The sequence below is a fragment of the Nicotiana tabacum genome, chromosome 12, assembly GCF_000715075.1.
Source record: "Nicotiana tabacum cultivar K326 chromosome 12, ASM71507v2, whole genome shotgun sequence".
Classification (NCBI taxonomy): Eukaryota; Viridiplantae; Streptophyta; class Magnoliopsida; order Solanales; family Solanaceae; genus Nicotiana; species Nicotiana tabacum.
This window is the reverse complement of record NC_134091.1, coordinates 62,042,523-62,063,278: the sequence shown is the minus strand read 5'-3', so window position 1 is coordinate 62,063,278 and position 20,756 is coordinate 62,042,523. Positions and strand designations below refer to the sequence as shown.

Here is a 20,756-nt window from a genome sequence, read left to right as displayed (position 1 = left end):
TCCAGGAGGTCATGGGATGTATGCTGTGGTTCATGGATTCTATGACTCAGGCTGGTTTATTTCTAGCGGACCCAGCCACATCTCAGGCGGGAGGGTTAGCACAGACCCCTACCGCTCAGGCTCTAGGGCATGCAGCTGCCGTTTATCATACCTCGGGCGCATTACTCGTGGGTGGAGCTCAGCCAGTTGCAGCAGCTATACTTGAGCCCAGACCATCTGCGGTCAGTGATCCGCAGAAGCTATTGGGCAGATGGACTAGGCTACATCCTCATGTCTTTGGGGGTGAGCGGAATGAGGACCCCTAAGATTTTATTGATCGGTGTAGGGACAGACTGCACAACATGTGGTTATTGGAGTCCCACAGGGTGGACTTTACCACCTTTCAGCTGGAGGGCAGGGCCCATATATGGTGGAACTCCTACCTTCTTGGCAGACCAGCAGGTTCTCCTCCCATGACTTGGGATCAGTTCACACACCTCTTCTTGGACAGATATATTCCACCCTCTCAGAGGGAAGAGTTGCGGTTTCAGTTTGAGTAGCTCCAGCAGGGTCAGATATCGGTGACCGACTATGAGGCGAGATTCTCTGAGTTATCTCGCCATGCACTTATGATACTTCTTACCAATGCAGAGAGAGTGCGGAGTTTTGTTGCGGGTTTGCACTCTGGTATTCAGGCCATTATGGCCCGAGAGGCTAAGATTAGGACTTCTTACGGGCTAGTTATGGAGATAGCTCGGAGGATCGAGGGTTTCCATCAGCGGAGCCGAGAGAAGGCGACGAGGGATAAGCGGTTTCAATATTATGGAGAGTTCAGTGGTGCCCCGACTGGGGCAGGGGTCAGTCTAGCAGGCCCACCTATCCAGCACCGCCATCTTCTCGTAGTGTCCAGTGCGACCTTATTTCAGCGCCATGCCGGAGAGTTCCTACCACCCACCAGTTATTCATGGTTCCTCCAGTGGGTATTCAGTCCATTAGGGTCAAACTTCAAGATAGCAGTCCACCGTACCGAGAGTTTGTTTTGAGTGCGGGGATCTTAGTCATGTGAGGAGGTTCTGCCCCAGGCTTCGGGGCAAGGCAGTATAGCAGGGTCAGCATCCTATGATTACAGAACTAACTGCCATACCAGCCGTCCGACCGCTCATAGGTGGAGGGCAGGTAGGTAGGGGTCGTCCTAGAGGTGGAGGCCATTCAAGTGGCACTCCAGACAGGTTCTATGCTTTCCCGGCCAGACCAGATGCAGTATTCTCATATGCCATGATCACAGGTATTATTTCTGTCTACGGTAGGGATGTTTCAGTACTATTTGATCCAGGGTCCACATATTCATATGCTTCATCTTTGTTTGCTCATTTCCTCGGTGTTCCTCATGAGTCCTTGAGTACTCCTGTTTATGTGTCCACTCCAGTGGGCGATTGTGTTGTTGTGGATCGAGTCTATCTATCATGTGTCATGACTTTTTGTGGTTATGAGACTAGAGCGGATCTTCTGTTGCTTTATATGACCGACTTTGAGATCATCCTGGGCATGGATTGGTTGTCCCCATATCACATCATTCTTGATTTTCATGCCAAGACAGTTACCTTGGCAATGCTAGAGCTTCCTAGATTGGAGTGGAAAGGTTCGTATGTCAGTGCATCTAGCCGGATTATCTCTTTTCTGAAGGCTCGACATATGGTTGAGAAGGGTTGATTGGCTTATATAGATTATGTTTGGGATACTACTGCAGAGACCCCGGTGATTAATTCAGTGCCCGTGGTCCAGGAGTTCTCCGATGTGTTTCCTTCTGATCTTCCAGGCATGCCGCCGGATCATGATATCGATTTCCGTATTGATTTGGCTCCAAGTACCCAGCCTATCTCCATTCCACTGTACTGTATGGCTCCGAATGAGTTTAAGGAGTTGAAAGAGCAACTTGAGGAGTTGATAGCAAAAGGGCTCGTCAGACCGAGTATGTCACCTTGGGGTGCACCAGTGTTATTTGTGAAGAAGAAAGATAGGACTATGCAGATGTGCATTGATTACCGCCAGTTGAACAAAGTTACCATTAAGAACAAGTATCCGTTATCGCATATTGATGATTTGTTTGACCAGTTACAGGGTGCTAGGGTGCTCTCTAAGATCGACTTGAGATCGGGGTACCATCAGTTGAAGATTCGGGATTCGGATGTTCTGAAGACGGCTTTCCATACTAGATATGGCCATTATGAGTTTCTAATGATGTCCTTTGGTTTGACTAATGCCCCGGCGGCGTTTATAGATTTGATGAACCGGGTATTTATGCCATATATTGAGTCGTTTATCATTGTCTTCATTGATGACATTTTGATCTACTCATGTAGAATGGAGGAGCACGAACAACATTTGAGAGTGGTGCTTCAGACCTTGCAGGAACAAAAATTATATGCTAAGTTTTCAAAGTGTGAGTTCTGGTTAGATTCTGTGGCATTCTTGGGACATGTTGTATCAGGCGAAGGTAATAAGGTAGATCCAAAGAAGATTGAGGCATTTCAAAGTTGGCCTCGTCCTACCACAGCGACCGAGATCAGGAGCTTCTTGGGGTTAGCAGGTTATTACTAGCGGTTTATGGAGGGCTTCTCATCTATTACAGCACCTCTGACTAGATTGACCCAGAAGGGTGATCCGTTCTGATGGTCCGATAATTGTGAGGTGAGCTTCCAGAAGCTCAAGACCGCATTGACTTCAGCACCAGTGTTAGTGTTGCCTTCTGGTTCAAGGATGTATATTGTGTATTATGACGCTTCACGCTTGGTTTGGGTTATGTATTGATGCAGGGGGGCGAGTTATTCATATGCTTTATGTCAGCTGAAACCCCACGAGAAGAATTACCATGTACATAATTTGGAGTTGGCCGCGATTGTTCATGCTATTAAGATCTGGAGGCATTATCTTTATAGGGTATACTGTGAGGTTTACATCGATCATCATAGCTTGGAGCATTTTTTCAAGCAGAGGGATCTCAATTTGAGGCAGCTAAGGTGGCCCGAGTTACTAAAGGATTATGATATTACCATCTTGTATCATCCAGGCAAGGCGAATGTAATTGTGGATGCCTTGAGCAGAAAGGCGGAGAGTATGGGTAGCTTGGCATTCATTTCAGTAGAGGAGAGGCCACTAGCTTTGGATATTCAGTCCTTGGCTAACAGACTTGTGAGGTTGGATATTTCAAAGCCCAGCCGAGTTCTTGCATGCGTTGTCGCCCAGTTTTCACTACTCGAGCAGATCAAGGCTCGTCAGTTTGATGATCCGCACTTGTTGGTCTCAGAGATAAAGTACTACAGGGTGGTTCCAAGGAGGTTACTATCGGGGAGGATGGTGTTCTGCGACTCCAGTGTCGCCTATGTGTCGCTAATATTGATGGATTGAGGGAAAAGATTCTAGAGGAGGCACATAGTTCTCGGTATTCTATTCATCCAGGTGCCACGAAGATGTATCGCGACCTGAGGCAGCATTATTGGTGGTGGAAGATGAAGAAGGACATAGTTGAGTATGTAGCGAGGTGCCTAAATTGCCAGCAGGTTAAGTATGAGCATCAGAGGCCAGGTGGCTTACTCTAGAAGATGGCCATACCTGAGTGGAAATGGGAGCGCATTTCTATGGATTTCGTAGTTGGGTTGTCACGGACCTTGCTGAAGTTTGATGCAGTTTGGGTCATTGTCGACAGGTTGACCAAATCGGCACACTTTATTCCGTTAGTGACTACGTATTCTTCAGAGAGATTGGCCCAGATTTACATCTAGGAGATTGTCCGGTTGCATGGTGTACCGGTCTCCATTATATGAGATAGAGGCCCTCAGTTTACTTCGCATTTCTGGAGTGCAGTACAGAGCGAGTTGGGGACCCGAGTAGAGCTCGACACAGCCTTTCATTCGCAGACCGACGGGCAGTCGGAGTGGACAGTTCAGATCTTGGAGGATATGCTCAGAGCATGTGTGATTGACTTCGGAGGGTAGTGGGATCGATTCTTGCCTTTGGTCGAGTTTGCTTACAATAACAGTTATCAATCCAGCATCGAGATGGCTCCATTTTAGGCTTTATATGGTCGGCGATGTCATTTACCCATCGGATGGTTTGAGCCCGGCGAGGCTAAGTTATATGGTACTAATTTGGTGAAGGATGCCTTGGAAAAGGTAAAGTTGATTCAAGAGCGACTTCGCACAGCATAGTCCATACAGAAGAGTTACGCAGATCAGAATGCGCGTGATTTATTATTTATGGTGGGCGAGAAGGTTCTCTTGAAGGTCTCGCCGATGAAGGGAATCATGAGGTTCAAAAGAATGTCAAGTTGAGCCCAAGGTTTATAGGTCCATTTGAGGTGTTGAGACGAGTTGGGGAAGTTGCTTATGAGCTTGCTTTGCCTCCCAGTCTATCGAGAGTTCATCCGGTTTTCCACGTATCTATGCTCCATAGGTATCATGCCGACAGGTCGCATGTGTTAGACTTCAGCACGGTTCAGCTAGATGAGAGCCTGGGTTATGAGGAGGAGCCAGTTGCCATTGTTGACTGATAGGTTTGCCAGCTGAGGTCCAAGAAGATTTCTGCAGTAAAGGTTCAGTGGAGGGGTCAACCAGTCGAGGAGACGACTTGGGAGACCGAGGAGGACATGCGGAGCAAGTATCCACACTTATTCGGCACTCCAGGTACGATTCTAGACCTGTTCGAGGATGAACGTTTGTTTAAGAGGTGGAGAATGTAACGACCCGACCGGTCGTTTTGCCCTTTAGATCCACGTTCCCCTAAATAAGACTCTTCATATGTGATTTTACTATTTTATGACATGCGGGGATGGTTAGTTCGGGTTTTGAAAAGGTTCAGGTTGAAATCGGGACACTCAGTTCCTTAATATTGGCTTTAAATTGCTAAGTTTGACTTGGATCAGGATCGGGTTTTTGGATGACCCGGGAGCGTTTCGGCACCTAGAGTTGAAAGTTGGTCTATTGAAGGTTTTAAAGTTCTTGAAATTTGGGTTGGAGTAGGTTTTGGTGTTATCGAGGTTCGTTTGGAATTCTGAGTCTGGGAATAGCTCCGTAAGGTGATTTAAGACTTACACGCAAAATTTGGTACTATTCCGAGTAGTTTAAGTATGATTCGGCGCGTTCGGAGCAAATTGGAAGAACTTAAAGTTCATAGGTTGATTCGATTTGGTTTGGAGTGTAATTTTTAGTTTTGGTGTTGTTTATCGTGTTTCGTGAGGTCGAGCAGGTCAGTTTTATGATTTCGAACTTGTTGGTATGTTTGGGTGGGGCCACAGGGGCCCCGGATGCTATTCGAACGAGGCACGGAACTCATTTGGACTTGGAAAGAATAGCTGAAGCATCAGAGTTCTGGTGCAATCACACCTGCGGAGGGTAAGCCGCTCCACAGGTGCGAGCTCGCAGAAGCGAGCCAACAGCCGCAAAAGCGGCCCAGCGTAGGCTGCCTAGAGAACGCAGATGCAGAGCATAGTGTAGAGCATGGTGCGCACCTGCAAAAGCGCAGGAGCGATGGAATCGACCGCAGAAGTGGCCAAAGCCGCAGGTGCGGCACGTGCATCGCATAAGCGGGCCAGTGTAGATGCGGAGCCGCAAAAGCGGCCATAGAGCCGCAGAAGTGGAAGTGCTGGAGGCAGTGAGGTTCATTTAATACGGGACTTAGACCATTTTTGACTCATTTCTTTCACTTCTTGCGCGATTTTGGAGCTTCTTAGAGAGGGGTTTTCAGCTAGCTATTGGAGATAAGTAATTTCTATCCAATGTACGTTAAATACATAGATTATAGGTAGATTTTAACAAGTAAAATTGTGAAAATTATGGGTTTAGATCAGCAAACCTAGGTTTTGATTAAAATAGAATTTAACCACGAAAATGATTATGGGATGGGATGAAAAATATATATTTGAGTTCGTAAGTTTATGGGTAACAATTATCTTCAAAATTTTCCGGAATCCTGGCATGTGGGTCCGGAGGTGAATTTTAGGAATCTTCCAATTGGGGTTGGGTAATCACTCTAATAGTTAGATTATGAACTTTTGAACATGTATTGATTAATTTATACAGCATTTGATTAGTTTCGGGTTGTTTGGCACCAAGTTGAGGATTTAGCACATATTTGTGGATCAGAAGCGAGCTTTGAGACAAGGTAAGTCTCTTGCCTAACCTTGTAAGAGAGAATTTAGGATATTTAAATTAATATTTGCTCCTAATTGTGAGGACTAAGTACACACGAGGTGACGAGAGTCCGTGCGTAGCTACTAATTATGTTTATGTTCGGGTAGCTTAGGACCCGAATCATGAGATACTTGTAAAGTTTGTACCCTATTTGTTGATTTAAAGTACCTAAATTATATTGGAACTTGATAGAGAAATTGTAAAACACCAACTCCCACTTACTTGAGTTTTGGCGGGATACTTGACCGTTAATAGAAATTGTGCTTCTTTGTTTATTAGCTTTGTAATAGATTTAAACCGAATATTTATAAAGTATCCCCTCTTCTTGTGGAGTGGGCCAAACGCCTCGGCAGTAGAATAGATGCATCTATGGTTCGTGTCGTTCGACCCTTGGCAATGTACATATTATTCTGGATCGGGTCGTACGACCTCAGCATAATCTTGCGTGAATAATACTCGGAGCTTAATTATATTTGATATTATTTTATGGCTTGAGCGGTTATAATTATTTAATGACAGAAATTGACTTAGAATTTATTATTAGTGAAAGAATTAATACTCACTGCTTGTTATTGAGTTATATTTATTATTTATATAATCCACGCTTATTTAGAATTTTTGTATTTTATTGTTAGCCATAGTAAGTGTAGATGTCAACCCCTCATCACTACTTCTTCGAGGTTAGACTAGATATTTACTGGGTACATGTTGTTTATGTACTCACGCTATACTTCTGCACTACCTGTGCAAGATCTGAGGCAAGTGCATCTGGCAGTCATACCGGCGCGTATCCCCGTTATCCTGAGGCCTAGTGATGAGCTGCTTACTGAGCCATTCTGCAGCACCTAGAGTCTCTCTTTTGCACTTACTTTCTATCTATTTTTATTTTAGACAGTAGTTAGAGTTTTGTATATTCTACTAGTTGCTCATACACTTGTGACACCAGGTCTTGGCACACATACTAGTAAATTTTGTGGTTTTGGAGTATTTATACCACTATGATTGCCACTTAGTTGCCTTTGTTTTATTTACTAAATTTTCTACTCCTTAATTTTCTTAATAAATAAAATTTAATTACTTGAAAACTTATTAAAAGAAACAATCACATGGTTAGTTCATTGTTGGCCTGCCTAGCGGCGACGCTAGGCGCCATCACGACCTATAGGAGAAAGTGGGTCGTGACAACAACTGATGGAATTAATTGATAGAGTTTTAATTCGTACTGTGAAGTTATTTATTATTTTGCTTAATCGAAAGAGGGGCTTAATATTGAATTTCTTTACATCTTATACTCTAGTTTAAATTCGTGATTCAAATAAGTAATCGAAAGAGCCTCTTGAATTATTAATCGAACTAGAAAATACGGAATATTTGTGAAAAGTTACCCTTTAGATCATAACCATCATTTTATTCGTTGTAATTGTTTACCGTGCTTCTATTGGATTAATTATTGAATTTAATGTTTAATCAAAAAAGGAACATTAACTTCAATTTAATCTGATTATCTGTTGAATTCATGAGAATCAGCAGTATTATAGAGTGAGCTAACTCAAGAATTGGATCCCGAGTCAATTATCATGCACCTGTCTAGTCAAATACCCTTATTCCTCTCATTGATATTTCTTTGTTGCTCATCTGCTGTCTTTTTTTGATCAATTATTAATTGCTTAATTTTTAGTAGTTAATCATAGTTGATAATCATTAAATCAAGTGTTAATTTTTCTGGATAGTAATTAACGGAAGATTATTCGAACACTGTTAAAATTCAATCCATGTGGAGACGATAATTAAACTATACTATCTTTGACTAGCGAGCAATAACTTTGTGTTGTGTTTTGTGCTCGTCACTTTAATGAAAGAATCTGCATGCATTTCAAAAGAATCAATTGAGTGTTCAGGTAAAAGTGAATATCATGTTAAAGACCCTTTTGTTAGAGTTTCACCAAATTTCTTTAACAAGACTGATTCGATCACATGTGAAGCCAAATCATTTCCTTTCACAACTGTAGTGTAAGTTGTAATGTATTCCTGTGGATCCGATGTTCCATAATATTTTGGAAATACGAGATTCTGACAAAAATCTGATTATCCATTCACCCTAGAGCCCGTTTATGTGATTTATTTCGAAATTTGATCTCAATTTGAGGTTTAAATCTCAATTTTACAAAATCCCTAAATTCTACACAAAATTCCTAATTTCAACCATGGAATTCATAGATTTGATGTTAAGAACTCATGAAAAGTAATGGAGAATTGATAGAAAATGAATTAGGGTTGCTTACCAATGAATTTGGGAAGAAAATGTTCTTCAAAAATCACCTCTAGAATGTTTGGGGCTGAGAAATGGTGTAAAATGAGTTAAGTCCCGATTTTCTCCTTTTTTACCCCGCTGCAGATGTCGTATTTTCGAACGTTTGTTCTCAAATGCGATGTCCACAAATGCGAGACACTGATCGCAAATACGATCAGTGCATCAGACAACCAAACGTCGCAAATGCCAGGAGTCGCCTCATCGCAAATGCGATCTAAGCTTCGCATTTGCGAAGCTGCCAGCCCCCAGCTCCAAGTCGCAAAAGTGACTCAAAGGTCGTAAATGCGAACACCCAGTATCCGCGAATGCGATCAGATATTCGCAAAAGCGAAGTACCATCCCACCAGCCCCTTATCGCAAACGCGATCATTTGATCGCAAATGCGAAATCTGCAGACCTGAAGCACCAGCAGTTTGCACCAGCAATCCTAAAACCAACCAAACTCATCTGATACTCACCCGAGCCCCTCGGGCTCCAAACTGAACATGCACACAACTGTAATAACATTATACAAACTTGCTCCCTACCTCAAATCATCAAAATAACATCAAATAAAATCATCAAAACTTAAGAATTTTAACTTAAACTAAATTTTCATAATTTCACACATAATGTGCCGAAACGCGTTCGGGTCACCCCGGACCCCAACCAAATGTGCGTACAAGTCCAAAAATATTATACCAACCTATCAGAATCGTCAAAACACTAATCCGAGGTCGTTTACCTAAAATGTTGGTCGTGATCAACTCTAGCCTCATTTTATGTCAAAAATTATATTTTCTTCAAAATTTCACACAAAAACTTTCCGAAAAGTGACTCGGACCACGCATGCAAATCAATAAACATTTAATGAAACTACGGGAGGTTTCAGAACACAAAAATTAAGACTAATATTCAAAACTATTGTCGTCGTCACATTCCTGCAGTTTTTTATTGTCTCCTCGTTTTTTATTCAAACCAAAGAAGTAAAAGAAAATGATTTTTGTTCACTAGCTTCATTCGAATTTCCCCTTGTCGCGTATTCTTTCTTTACCCTTTTATTTTCCTTGTTTTCTATACAAACCAAAGAAGTAAAAGAAAACCCTCCCCTCGTTTCACTTGTTTTTCCGTTCTCTCGTATTTTGTTAACCCTTTTATTTTCCATTTTATCTATCGGACCAAAGAAATAACTGAAAATGATTTATTTCACTCGCTTTACGAGTTTCTACTTTCTTTCCTATGTTTTCCTTACGCTTATATTCTTTTTTCTTGTTGTTTTCTGCTCAGACCAAAGAATAAAAGAAGATGATTTTCCTTCACTTGCTTTCGTTTTCTAACCACGTTATTTTTCTTACCCTTTCTCTTAATTGGGATTCCTATGATTGTTGTTGTGATACTAATATTGTCTCTTTTTTATCCTTTTGTCTTTTTATTTTTTTGAGTCGAGGGTCTTTCGGAATCAACCTCTCTAATCCTTCGGGATAGGGGTAAGGTCTGCGTATACACTACCCTCCCCAGACCCCATTAGTAAAATTTTACTGGATTGTTGTTGTTGATGTTTTTCTTAATTGGGAAAAGTGGCAGTATTTCTCCTATACTATTTGAAAGTGAGCCATTTTGTCCTCCATTATCGGTTATTATGAAGCCATTGACTCTTAATGGAGCTCCAGCCTGAGAGTAATTTTAAATCATTTGCAATTTTAATGAGATAATTTGCAATTGACAAAGATATCAATGGAGCAAAAGTAAATGAAAAACAAAATTAAGCAAGTTCAAAACAGTACATGAGCAAATTTAAACATTTTCCCACCTTCATTTCCAAGCGAGAGAGTACTAACATGTAGTAGAAGGGGTGAATGGACAATCCTATAATTAGATGTGGGGGGTCTGGCTAACAAAACCCAAAGGGGCGCCCAAATCAATGCCCTAAAATAATGGACCATTGTTCTTAATTCACTTTCCAATGAGATCTCAAAAGACCAACATCCTCCCAAACTATCCCATTCTCCAAAAACCCACGACCACTCTCTTTGTCCATTTATTCTTTATTCTTCCCAATTAAACTATACTTTTATTTATTATAAAAAATTCAATATACTTAAGATTTTCTGGTCCCCATCACCTCCTTTGCTACATCTAAAAGATAAGAATACAGTAGTTTATTACATAAGCACATCTTACCCCCATCTCCTTCGAATTACCATGTAATTACAGTGCTATTCTCAAGTCAAAAGAGGGTACTTGAGTTGATATATATATATGTGTGTGTGAAGCTTTAAAAGGATAACCAAATACCAAATCTTTTGTGATCATATTCTTTTGAAAAACTAATATCCTTTTATAGTTTTAAAAGGGTTTTGCTTCATAGTTATCTACTTATCTTAGCGTAACATTGAAATAAGCTTTATTTCGAAATAATGCTCAGGTCAACTTTGTTTCTTTTTCAACAGAATAAAGTGAAGAAAAATATCGAATGCTTCCTAGGTCATGCATTCGAATTTACACCAACCTTAGAACAATCAAATTAATTTTCAAAAAAAAAAAAAAAAAACATAAAAGAAGATTGATGGGTCCCAAGGGCCATTTAATCAAACATCATGTGAGTTTGTTCATTGTTAGGTGCCGAGGGAGCATTATACATTATATTTAACTTTTAATGGTGGAAATGTTTTGAGAGAACCCAAACTTAATCAATTTATTTTTCAGTAGAACTAACAAAGGACTAAAACCAGAACTTTATAGCAACATCTAAGACATGAATTTTCCAAAATTTCTATTTGAAAAGATGGGTACCAGTTGCTTGTACATATACAATGTACGTCAAGTTTTAGCTCCTTCACTAAATCTTTCTTGTCGGATCAATTGTGAATCCATGATTTTAGCTTAATTAGTTTAATCTTTAAAGATCTTAGATTAAAATCGTTGTATTTAAAATTCTATTTCTGAGTTTATAATTTCATAATTATTAATATTTTAGTTATTTTTCACAACCACATTTCAAAAATATTGGATTTAGTTAAATCTATTATACAAATATTGGTCGGCCTCTGGTGTGGGATGGGTTGCCTTGGGAGGTTGAGAGAAGTTAGAGCGAGCTATATTAAAACGGGAAATTTCACTAAAGTTATTTAAAATTTAATATATATATATATATATATATATATATATATATATATATATATACTAGTATCTATGAACGTGTGTTGCACGTTAATAATGATACGTGATGATTTAAATATTTATTTATATGAAAGAATAATAAAATATAATTAATAAGAGAGATTTTATGTATAATAATACAACAATCATCTAAATGCCAAAAAATATTATTACATTAGCATATACATGAATTTAAAATAAAATGACATCATCAAAACTTACACAAATGATCAATTTTGTTATGTTAGTTAGATAATTATGTATTATAGTTTAAAAGTAGTTAATGTGGTGGTATCTTAACGAACACTTGTTTATGCACAATATTTTTTTGGGTATGTTTTCTCCTAATGCTTTAGTTGCTCTACCTTAACCAAAACTCTTGTTGTCGATTTTGATATCCCTCTTGAAAGTGCAGAATACAGTTGTTCGTGCAAGAAAATATATTGCGGTAAATATAGTCCAATATTTATGATGTTTGTCCTTGTGCTTTATTTATTATATTTGCAAAACATAAACATACTAAAAATTATTTTCATACAAATTTAAAAGGATATTCCTTACTTTCGGAAGAAGAAAGTTGAATTCAGGGATAAGAATATACTTAGAAACACATTGACCGGTATCATAATTTTTGCATATATGACGTTATTGTCAAAACTTCTATATACCATTTGTGTGCTATTACATAAGCTATTCGGGGTATTTACGTTTTTCAATAGCATGACGGACATATTTTTCTTCGAAATCAACCTATATACAATGGAATATCAACTTAGTCTATTATATATATGGTGACACTAACATACGGAAGAAATAACAAACTTGACAATAAACATGCATGGTAGAAGGCTGTTTGATATTAAACTATTTAAATATTCTTCTTGATAGTAATTATTTGTATCATTTTCTGTTGAGTCAAAAACAGAAAAATATTTTATTTTTACTATAAAATTTTGCAATCAACCTTTTATTGAATTGATCAACATATTCATTTCTGCTAGGTAAGATGTCTTTTTAATTATATCATGTGATTTGCACAAAATGCGTTTTAATCTAATGGTAGAAATATTTCTCTTATTAAATGCACTATTATTACCATTGAGATTGATAACCAAGTGTTCAGGAAGAACCAAATTATCTTTTATTGGATGATCTTATTCGTTTCCGACACGAAGCAAGAAGACACTGAATACTGGATCCGTTCTTACTTTATATTTCTTGTCAGTTGAATCTTTTCATTTAATGCCAAAAGTATAACTTTGGCAAGCTAGCTTTTACAGTTTATGCTTTTGTCGATTTTGAAACTACTGGTAGTACTTGACATAAATTACCTCTCAAACCATTAATTTTTTACCAAACGGTTCATTAGAATCCAATGTATCTCTAGAATTCTGTTTGACACTTAGGCATAAGTGTTTCATCCCATATTATCGATTTTCATTTCCTTATAAATTTAGCACAATTGCTCTTCTTTGATATATTTGTGATGGTTATTTAAATTATTTGAAGAGGTATATTAATCTAAAGTGGGTGGCCTCACAATAAAATCGTTGTTGGTACACCACTTGCTCTTATTGTTAATAGTGTCATGCCTCTTGATATGATATTTGCAAGTAATGCATGACATAGAAATATTATTTCGATTCTGCCGGAGGCATCTATAAAGAATAATCCCGTTATAGCAGAGTCGACTCTTTATAATATAGTCTTAAAAGTTTGTTCTTGTTTAGGATTTAACTTTGATTGTGTTTTCTCGGACACTTGTATAGCATTTTGATTCTTAATAATATATTAACCTTTTTACTTTGTGTTCTAACGCTCTTTTTATGGAGTAGATTTATGTACCCTAAGATTGTTTTTACTTGAATAAGAATTTTACTCATGTGATGAATCTAAAAAATAATTGAATTGGATTCTCTTGCTAAATAATTAATTAAAAGATTTAATTATTTGATTTTAACATAAAAAATAATTTATTCTATGTTGATTCAGAACTTAATATTAGTTCATCTCTTGTTTTGAATATTTAATCTTAATTATAATTTTATCCACCATAAATTTTATTTTCAAAGAGTAAAAGATTGATATGACATTTCACTTTTAGATCTTTATGTTTGTAGAATCATTAGTGGTATTGACTCTTACCAACTAATTTTTTTCTCTTTCTCACACATTTATATTCTTAAATATTTTCTTAAATATTGTTTAATAATTGGATATTTTTTAATATTACACAAAACATTGATAAAAAATATTATATGAGTAGAAAAATAGTTCAAATATAATATAAAAATATATTATCGTGAGAGTATTTTTTTTTTCTCAATGTCAACTATTTATGCAGTCCATTTAATAGTACTTTTATTTTTTTGGGTATTGGACATTATGGAGTGGTAATGTATTGCCAATACGAAGGATTCTGATGAAATTGATTTTATTAAACCTTCCTACATATTTTTAATAAGAATTTAATACATAAATTTTTATTAATTTTAAAATCTTAAAAATATTAAAAATTAGCATAGAAGGTATTGTAGTCCAAAACTTAAGTTATTGCAGTTATGACCTTTCCATATGAGTTCTTCCGTTTAATATTTTAGGGCTATTTTGATATATTAATATTATATTTATGGTTTTATAATAATATATGCTCTCCTTTTTCTAAAGGATTTGGACAATATAATACATTCTCAAATTAAATTAGTAATAGGACATTATAATATTAAATTATTAATAAAAATTTTTAAGAAGTATATTCTAAAAGTAATAGGATTACATGACTAAAGATATTTACTTATTCAATTTTATATGAATTACACAGCCAGAAAGTAATTATACTCATAGCATTTCTAAATGTAATCATGCAGGATTTATAACGTGTAGTATTATGTCCTAAAACTAATAGGATTATTGGACTAATATTTAAAATTCTGGTTATGTCATTTTATTATGAGTTATTATACTTAATATTATAAGGTTATTTTTGTAAACCGACATTGTATTCATGTTTTTATAATAATAATAATAATAATATATATACCGTACAAAATTTCGAAAAAATATATTTTATTGACCACCATTCGCCTTTTGTACCTATGCTCTGCTAGGGAGGAGAGAATTACTTGGCCTAAAAAGACCGAGTCTTTGCATAGTCGAAGGTTACAAAGAACACACACAAATACAAAGAAGCACATCATTTCATAAATCCCCTTAAAAGGAACATGAAAACGAAAAAGAGGAATGTAAGATCAAGATTTTATATCTAGAAGGAAGGAACACAAAATCTCCCACAAATTTCAATAGGATAGAGGGGAAGTAAAGGAAACAAAGTCAGTTGCTCGAGGAAGAAAAAGAGGAAAGAAGAAGCCAAAGAAAGCACTAAAATCAAAAGAACTTCATTACCCATATGACCACATCTAAAAAAACAATTAATATCAGTTACTAATCCATTCGGTCTACAATAAATAATTAATTTTTTTTTATTTTGGTCCAAATTAAGTGTTCATTTATATAATTAAGAACAAATTCAAATTATTTTTTCCAAAATTACTCTTATGTACATATCCCTAAAAAGTCTTTTACTCCTCACATTAATTATGCTGCAATATTTAATTAAGGGTAGTTTAGTCACACTAAATATTTTTGTCTAGAATTTGTACTTTCTTAATAGGTGTGACCAAAACAAATTAGTCACTTATTATGGACCGGATAGAGTAATACATTTGGTGGAGTGTGTAGAGTGATGAATACTCCTTTATTTTTAATTATGGTCTTGAGTTCGAACCCTTGAAATAATATTATCTTTGTTTGACCTAATATATGATTTTTAGATGCGAAATTTAGTCGAACCCCAATATAAACACCGAACAACATACGGAAAATAAATAAATAAAAACCCAAATCCTGCATACAAACTGCCGTTCAACCCAATGAACTCAATCTTACATCATTGAACATTGCCAGCACACACTTAAAAAATAAATTACAGAATTTTTAAATTTGATTATTTTATGTAAATGGACAAATAAATATATTTAAATCAAGATTAAAGAGAAAGCACTAACGCTAGCTCCTCACCCTTTTCTACTCTGCCCGCCTACCCCATATAATATATTATTGTATAGGTATTATGCTTATGCTATCCATAAAAGAGTTCCTTTTTTAAGCATTAAAAGATAAAGGGCACAAAAGTGAGGAGGAAAAAGGAAGAAATTGGAAGAGAGCTAAATAAGTTCATGACAGTTTCATGTTTTTGAGTAGTTTTTTCCCCTGTTTCATTCTCTCACACTTTGTTTGCTTTAATACAAAGGGGAAGTTGTTTATTTTTATTTAAAATTTTAAAATAAAAGGCTTGTTCTTTTCTTTAGCTTCCTTTCTGCCCATTAAACATTGAAAATGGCAGATTATGAATGATCGTTTCCCCTCCAAAGGAAACACTCATCATTGCTCCCAACAATTCTTTTAGAAACCTGAGCTTCTAAGAGGCATTCATTCATTCCCTTCTTCAACAATATAAATATATCTCTCTTCATAATCTTTTTTTCTCCCTCTTCTAATTTAATTAGTTCCATCCTTGTTATGAATATGATGGATCCTTCAAACTCTGTGAATGGATTTTACAGTTTTCTAACAAGAGGAATTGATGATCTTGAAAGAGTTTTCCTTTCTAATAAATTCATGTCTATTCAATTCCTTCAAAGGGTACTTTCCCTTTTGAGATCTTTCCACACACAGTTAACACTTCTTGTCCAAAAACTTCACTTACCAGTTGGTGAAAAATGGCTTGATGAATACATGGATGAAAGTTCAAAGCTTTGGGAAGTTTGCCATGTTCTCAAGAATGGCATTTCAGGCATTGAGAATTACTATTCTGCTGGTTTTAATGTCACTTCTTCTCTTGATACTCATCCCCATCTTACCCCACAATTATCTAGACAGGTAAACAAAACAAAAATCCATTGTATTTTTGGGTATTTTCTTGATTTTTGTACTGATTTTCTTGAAGAAAAAAACAGGTGATAAGAGCAATAACAGGATGTAAAAGAGAAGCAGTGGGATTAGAGGAAGAGAATAGAGCATTAATGGAAACAAGAATAGAGCCACTTTCATTAAGGTTTGATGAGGCAGTTTCAGTGGAATCAAAGCTAAATGGATTCAATGGATTCAGAGGAGTTTTATATGCAATGAGGAATGTTAGTTCAGTTTTGCTAATGATCTTGCTTTATGGATTAGTCTATTGTTGGCCTCAATCAGAATTTTTAAGAGGAGGAGAAAGTTCAGACTGTTTGTTTTTTGGATCCAATTTCATGATCTCAACTTCAAGATTGCAACAGAGAGTGGCTAATGAGATGATTTCAACATCATCAATGGGGGTTTTGTTATATGAGTTTAGAAGATCAAAATCAGCTTTGGATGAACTAAGAGGTGAATTGGAGAAAAGACAGAGTAGTACTAGTGTTGTGGAATGGGAATCAGAAATTGGGATAAGGGAAAGAGTTGATAATTTGAAAGCCTGTTTTGGGGTATTGAGATCTGGTACTGACAATATTATTGGACAATTGGATGATTTTTTTGATGAAATTGTTCAAGCAAGGAAGATGCTTTTGGATTTCTGCAGCCATAGGTAGAAAAAATATATATTACAACTAGGGAAAATCTGTAGTTGTTGGTTGTACCTTTTGTTGGTTTTTTAACTTTTTTCCCCCTTTAGTTTTCCTCTTTCTATTTCATCTTTTTTCCTTTTAGGATTTTCTAGGGGTTTATTCCTTCTTTTCTTTTTCGAATGTGTAAGTTCTAAGCTGCTGTAGTTGATGAGACCCCTGAAGATGTCTTTATTTCAAGAACCCAAAGAGGAAAATTTTGAAGGAAAAAAGATTGATGAAACATGATTTCCCACAAAAATAATCCAAGCATGAGAATCTATTAGTAGTATATACTTTTATAGTATGGGACAAGTTTTTACTCTCTCCTATTCTTAAATACGAATTGTTCATCATTACTAATATTTGAAGACTCTTTCGAATAATCACAAAAAGTAAAAGTAAAAAAATATGATGAAAATTCTTGAAATGACTACAAGTAGCTGTAAGGCAGAAGAAGAAGTCTTTTGTTCCATAAAAGAGAGTGAATGGAACCTTCTTTTGTTACTCAACAAAGGGAGACAATATGGGTCATATTTTGTTACTTTTTGAACTATGTTTTGATTGTTTGTGTTGTGAAAAAGATATTATAAAAATGTAAAAAAGAAAGGGAAAAAAATGATTCAACTCTTTAGTGTGATGATGGAGAGTGCTCCTAAGACTTTGAGTTTTGTAGTAAACGACTATAATGATTTGATTCCAGTAACAACAAGAATGATGAAAAGTAAAGAGAGGTTGGCTACTATTGTAGGGGGAAGGGAAGGCACTGTTAGATTCCTGGAATTGGCTTTAATGTTGCAAAAGCACTAGTGCTTTAGCACTGTTGAAAGCTTTTCTCTGATTCACTTCCCAGCTTTAGAAGCAATGGTTTCTTTGAAATGTAATGTTTCTCCGACTCTCAACCCCCCTGCCCCCTTTCCCTAACTATAATATAAATTCTTTAATCAAGCGAAGGCTTTTAAGTTTAGGAAAACGGAATCAAATTGTGGTTCTTTTGGACTCAAGCAATCATAATATGTGAAAAAAGACCGGACATCATGATATGTATAGCGCAGTGAATCCGGGCACCATGATATGTATAGCGCGGTTATTCACCGTATTATACCTTAATGACACGTTTGTCCGTTAAGGTATAGCGCGGTAAATAACCGTGCTTTATTTGAATTTAAATGGGCGGGAAGGTATATCGCCCATGTATACCGTGCGCTATAGTATAGCGCGGTACATATGCACGCAATATCTAGAAAAATAAACGGCCCTTCTCCTTCCCCACCAAACTAGTTAGCCTTCTTAAGTCGGTTGGAGCCCAAAAACCAGCCCCCCCCCCCCCCCCAATCATTTTAAACTCAAGTGGAACCTAGATGTCCCACAAAAAGTGTAGATTCTCGGTCCCACATCATATCTAAGGCGTTATCTCGTAGTGGGTTGCTTGTTTTGGCTCCAAATCACCAAAATCTTCAACTTTCCAAAAAATTAAAATTGAGGTATTCCGACTTATTTTTTGTTAAAACTCATGTATAAAAAATGCCTATTAGTTATTTTTTACTGTGTTCTATATTATTTTCATGATTGTTTTGTGATTAAATTAATTTATTTTTTTATCCGGATTAGATTATTTATGTGCTAAAAGATTAGTAAAATAGATAAATTATTATTTTAGGAATAATTAATCTTATTTAGATGTTATTGTTGTACATATATGAATATGTGACTTTAATATTGTTTAGTTCCCTGTAGTGGTATGTTGTGCCCGTAATTTTAATATAGTGCTCGTATTTTATAATGTAGTGCCCTTTTAGCATAGTAAAATGTAGTGAAATTAATCATTTAATTATCTGTTAAACCCAAAAATATCTGAAAAAACTGATAGTTCAAACACAAACTCTCTCGGATTCTAGTCAACAAATGTATGAAAATAACATTAGAAAACAATAATATTTGTCAAACTAAGTATTGTTATATGAATATTTAATAATTAAATCTTGTATAGTTATGAAAATTAATTATTTAATTTTATTATAGTAAAAAATAGGTGAGTAACAAACAAACATATAAAATAATAAACTAACATATAAAATAAGAAACAAATATATAAAATAATAAACTAACATATAAAATAATAAACTAATATATAAATTAAGAAACAAATATATAAAATAATAAACTAACATATAAAATAAGAAACTAACATATTAAATAATAAACAAACATATAAAATAGTAAACTAACATATAAAATAATAAAGTAACATATAAAATAATAAACTAACATATAAAATGATAATCCAACATATAAAATATAAAATTATAATATAGAAAATGTATCAACCTAATTAACAATATAGTAAAAATATAGAATAAATTTTAATATTAAACATATTGCAATATATTTAAAGATGTTAAGCAATTAAAAAGAAAAATACTTTAATTAATATTGTTCAACTTATAGTAGTAGTCATGGAGGTTCCGCCTGTGCATCCCGGACCTGCATCGCTAGAGCTACTGTTGCTACAGGCCGTGCGTAGGTCTTCATACATATGAGAGGGGCAGTGTTTGTCCCAGACATTCCGCGCTAGACGGATAGACGATATGTGGGAGTTCATTAGAGCCCACCCACTCCATCCCCGTATAGTTAGACGCCTTCAGGATACGTATTTCTACAGGATCATAGAGATCGGCCGGTTGCAGTTCGACCGGGGGTTGATCACGGCTATGATAGAGCGGTGGCGACCGGAGACGCACATGTTTCATTTACCCATCGGCGAGTCTATCATCATGCTTCAGGACGTGGAGGTTCTTTTTGGGCTGCCGGTTAATGGATTACCTGTAGCTTTACCGCATGTTGTTATAGAATATACGGGATTGGATTACCTGCAGATGTTGCAGCAGCGCACTGGTTTCCAGCCAGTGGAGGAGACTGCATTGAGTGGGTCCAGACATTTGCAGTTGATGCCCGTCCGGCAGCATCTGGAGGCGATAGATGCGGACATTGCGGATGATACACCAGATCTTCTTATCGATAGGTACACGATATTGGTGATGATGCTGATGTTTGGTGGTGTATTATTCCCGAACACTTCGGAAAACCTAGTCAGCTTGAGATTTCTTCATCATCTTGAGCGGCTAGATGATTTACCTAGTTACAGCTGGGGTGTAGCTGTTCTAGGTTACCTTTATAGGCATATGTGCCGGACGAGCATAGGCACCCAAAGAGACATTGCCGGATTTTTGCCGTTGCTGCAGGTGAAAACATAGTCGATTCTTTTCATGATTATAACATACATAGTAAAATAATAACATAAATTTTACGTCCTCAATGTATATTAGGTTTGGGCCTGGGAGCAGTTCCTGCAGTTGCAACTAGGGGTGTCAATGGTTCGGTTCGGTCGGCTATTTTATAAAATTTATACCATACCAATTTTTCGATTATTCTATTATGTATAACTAAAATTAGACTTTTCGAAACCGTCCCAATTATGTCGATTTCTCTTCGGTATCGGTACGG

The 20,756-nt window shown here is 36.3% G+C and overlaps 1 protein-coding gene across 1 annotated transcript; it reads left to right on the top strand.

The window, feature by feature from the left end:
- The first annotated feature begins 15,809 nt into the window (after nucleotides 1-15,809).
- LOC107766188 (uncharacterized) lies at nucleotides 15,810-17,514 on the top strand. Its single transcript, XM_016584935.2, has 2 exons — nucleotides 15,810-16,551; nucleotides 16,629-17,514. The coding sequence occupies exons 1-2, from the start codon at nucleotides 16,192-16,194 to the stop codon at nucleotides 17,238-17,240; spliced, it is 972 nt and encodes a 323-aa protein (XP_016440421.1). The 5' UTR covers nucleotides 15,810-16,191; the 3' UTR covers nucleotides 17,241-17,514.
- Nucleotides 17,515-20,756: the final 3,242 nt, after the last annotated feature.